A 3,456-nucleotide genomic window follows, 5' to 3' on the forward strand; every position below is an offset into this window, starting at 1 on the left:
GCGGGGAAGGCGCCGGCACCCACCCGGGCCCAAGACACCGGCCTCTGCGTGCTGAGGGCGCGGGCGCGTCCCCGGCCACGGGGCGCCAGGACACTGCGGGACCGCATCTCCGCTCGCCGCATCCCGCACCCCGCTCCCCGCATCCCCTTATCCCGCTCTCTGCCCCAGCCGCCGGCCGCCGTCTCCGCCTTGGTTTCTGCCTTTTACAGATCATGGTCGGACTCGCCTACAGAGTCCACGGGTCAGCAGGTCCCTTTTCTATGGAGCTTTCCTGACTGCCTGTGAGTTTCGTCGCACCGTTTCTCCTGCTTTGGGGACCACAGGCCGCAGATGCCAGCCGCATAGTCGGGGTGGAGGAGACCAGCCCCTCCGTCTTGCCCCACCCCCTTGAGTCCCCACAAGGCGTCTGTTCCGTGGATCTCTAGATGTGTGGGTGCTCGTGGGCAGACACACCGATGGCCTGGGGACACCCAAGCATTCCAGTGGGACAACACTCCATGAAAAGCGCTGCTGGGCGGGGAGCACCCCGGGTTTATGGGAGCAGAACCCCGCCCAGTTCTGAGGAGCTGAGCAGGCTTCCTGGAGTCCCACAATTTCGGACTCTAAGCTGGACCCTAAAAGTTGGGTACAACGAACGAACAAACGTAGAGAATACCTTTAATTTGTTTCAGTGCGTCCCCAGCATGGACCCCTCTGCAGATTTAATCAAGTCCCATGACGAGTCCTGCAGATTCTCACTTAAATCCCAGAATGTAAATGAGCTCCAGGCACGTGTCCTTTCTCCAAACATGGGGCCCTTCGCCCCGGCCTCCATCCCCAGTGCTGGGCGTCTCCGAACACATCTCATTCACACGGCACTCATGGATCACTACCGAATCAGCCCTTTACGGGAAGAAGGGGGGATCCGCCTGGGAAACAAGAACCCCTGCAAAGTGAAGCTAAGGACCCCTGACACCCGGGTGGGTGTGGGTGAGCTGAGGCCGCAGGCAGGACCCAGAGGCTGGGGCAGGGTTCCCGGGGACCATGTGGTGTCAGAACTTAGACCCGGCAGTCTAAGACTATGCGGGTGTCCTATCGTACCCCAAACATCACTACGCACCAGGCAACCATCTTAAACGCTACACGTTCCCCCAACAACAACAAAACAAGGAACCCAGCCAGATGAGTGCAGTGATAGATGCATGGACTGCGTATCATGAGAGCAAGGTCAAGGGCATGGTTGCTGTTCCCTGGGAAGTCCTGGGCAGGCGACACACAGGCTAGGCTCTGAATACAGAGACAGAGCTCCCAGGTGAAGGAGCAACGCCCATGAGAAACTGGGAGAGAAGATTCTAGACCGGTCTGTGTAAAGAGAGAAAGTATGGTCTATTTAAGGAAGAGCGAGGAATTCTGTATGGCTGACGGGGCTTCTTTGGGGTAAGAGGGGTGAGGTTCATAAGAGAGGAGACCAGAAAGGGAGAGACCTTCTGAGTCGTCTAAGGATTCGGATTCTGAGGTAATGGTGAAGGAAGGAAGCCATATAACTCTGAGTTTATGGCCTCTTAGAAAAGGTTTCGAAACAGGAAGACTGGAGGGAGAGAGACCGGTCAGGGGATTGATGGGATCATCTAGGAAACATATCATGAGGGTCTGAGCTAGTCCGCACAGCAGCTGTGGGCATAGAGATGACAGGGTGAATCCGGGATGTGTTTGAACCAGAGTCAGCAAGATTTGCCGAGACAAACAAGCAGAAAGAGACATTTGGTCTCTCGCTTGGGTACCTAACGGAGCATCCAAGCGGACAGTCCAGGAGGCAGCTAGTTAGCTAGGTCTGGGGGTTTTGGAGGGAAGACAGGGTTCATGATTGAAGTCTGATAGTCGTTCGCTTAAAAATAGGGGATGGAAGCCAGAGAGTCGGAACCAGGGCAGGAGTCGGAACCCAAGCCTCTAGTTTACTTCTGTTTCTTGAGCACCTACTATGTTCCACGGCTCGCTGGAGATTCAGAGGTGTGAACAGAGGAAGGCCCTGTGCTTCTACAATGAGGAGGACCGGGAGAACGCAAGGGTCTGGGCCGCCAGGCCTCCAGCGCCTCGCCCAGACATCGCTGAAGTCTGGTTGTATCTCGCTCATCGGACATCTCTAATCTGCTGATGGAATACACTCAACAACAGCGACGGCTCCTCCCGAGCTGCTTTCTGAATTTCAAGGTCGGTGAGGGCAGATCCGCTGCAGATCCCGGCCCAGCCCCATGAAGCCGGAGCTCCATCCTGTTGACCGAGTTTAACCCCACACTGCCTGGATGATCCGGCCTCGTCGAGGGGTCTGATGTCACAGTTAAATGCACTTGGTCAAGATAAACTCGGGGGTCCCTCTCATCGAAATCCGTTTACCACTGAGTGTCGACACTGATGATCGAAAGAGAAGGATTAAATGAGGTTTTCCTTTGTTTCTCGATGGTTCTCTGATTATGCAATTATTTCGCATTTTCCAGACGAGCGTGTATCGTTTTGTAAAATGAGGCTGAGCAGGATGAAAACCTTTTAAAGACGCTTTCTGGTGTGTTATCTAGAGGATTCACTTGGCGTGTTTAAAGAAAGCACCTGCATTTCCTTATGGATGACTCCACGCTGCCAAAACGCCGAAGACATGACGTGAAGACATGAGCGGAAAACATAGCCTTCGTCGTCACGTTGGGCCTTTGGTAATAAGTGGAAGGCTGCAGAGATCTTTCCATGGTTCGTCTTCTTCATTACCGAAATACCCACCAGACAAACAAAATGACCTCTAGCGAGGATATTTTTTTTTTCCAGTCTTTTTTATATTGTTGGCGTGTTTACACAGCTGTGTTCATGTTGTAGCATTTTTATCCTGCTTGTCTCACTTAACGCTATCTGTATATCATGTTTCAAAGCCTGTCTCTGTGAGTCGTATTTAAAGCCATTGTGTTACTTTCCATCGAGCGGATGTGCTATTGTTTGTCTAGGCATTCCCTGACACGTGAAAACTTAGACTGGTTCCGGTTTTTCCTTATTCTAAACGATGACTCTCAGAGATGACATTATGGAGACAAGTGATAGGACAAGGTGGAAGGCTCTCGAAACATGGTCCATTGTCTTCTAAAACGGCCCTGGCACCTTATCTGTTGAATTCCTCCCACCGCCGAATGCGCTCTGTCTCCCCCGTGTGCCTCATGCTGGGAGGCGTCACCCTCCTTCCGCCCAGAGCTCCGAGGTCACCCTACTCTGCACCGTCTCTCTTCCTCCGCCACCCACCCACGTCCTCCTCTGCGGTCCCTCCACCTTGGCCAGCTGGTGCCCCCCCCCTTCCCGCAGATTCTCCTATAGATCTCAGGAATCTCTCGCTTTCTTCCCACCCCCACGGCTGCTGGCCTCTCAGCCTCCATCACGTTCCCCCTGGACGATTTCAGCAGCCTCGTCCCCCTCAGTCCCTCCTCCTCGGGGCTTGTGGATGAACTG

The 3,456-nt window shown here is 54.0% G+C and overlaps 1 protein-coding gene across 1 annotated transcript in view; it reads right to left on the bottom strand.

The window, feature by feature from the left end:
- The window catches only part of MEDAG (mesenteric estrogen dependent adipogenesis), a 12,068-nt gene extending 11,946 nt beyond the window's left edge, over positions 1-122 (bottom strand). The window contains exon 1 of the mRNA XM_006904824.3: positions 24-122. Within this exon, the coding sequence (XP_006904886.1) occupies positions 24-122 (99 nt within the window). The remainder of the gene's footprint in view (positions 1-23) is intronic.
- Between the last annotated feature and the right edge of the window lie 3,334 nt (positions 123-3,456).

This window comes from Pteropus alecto, unplaced genomic scaffold (genome assembly GCF_000325575.1).
Source record: "Pteropus alecto unplaced genomic scaffold, ASM32557v1 scaffold80, whole genome shotgun sequence".
NCBI classification, from domain to species: Eukaryota; Metazoa; Chordata; class Mammalia; order Chiroptera; family Pteropodidae; genus Pteropus; species Pteropus alecto.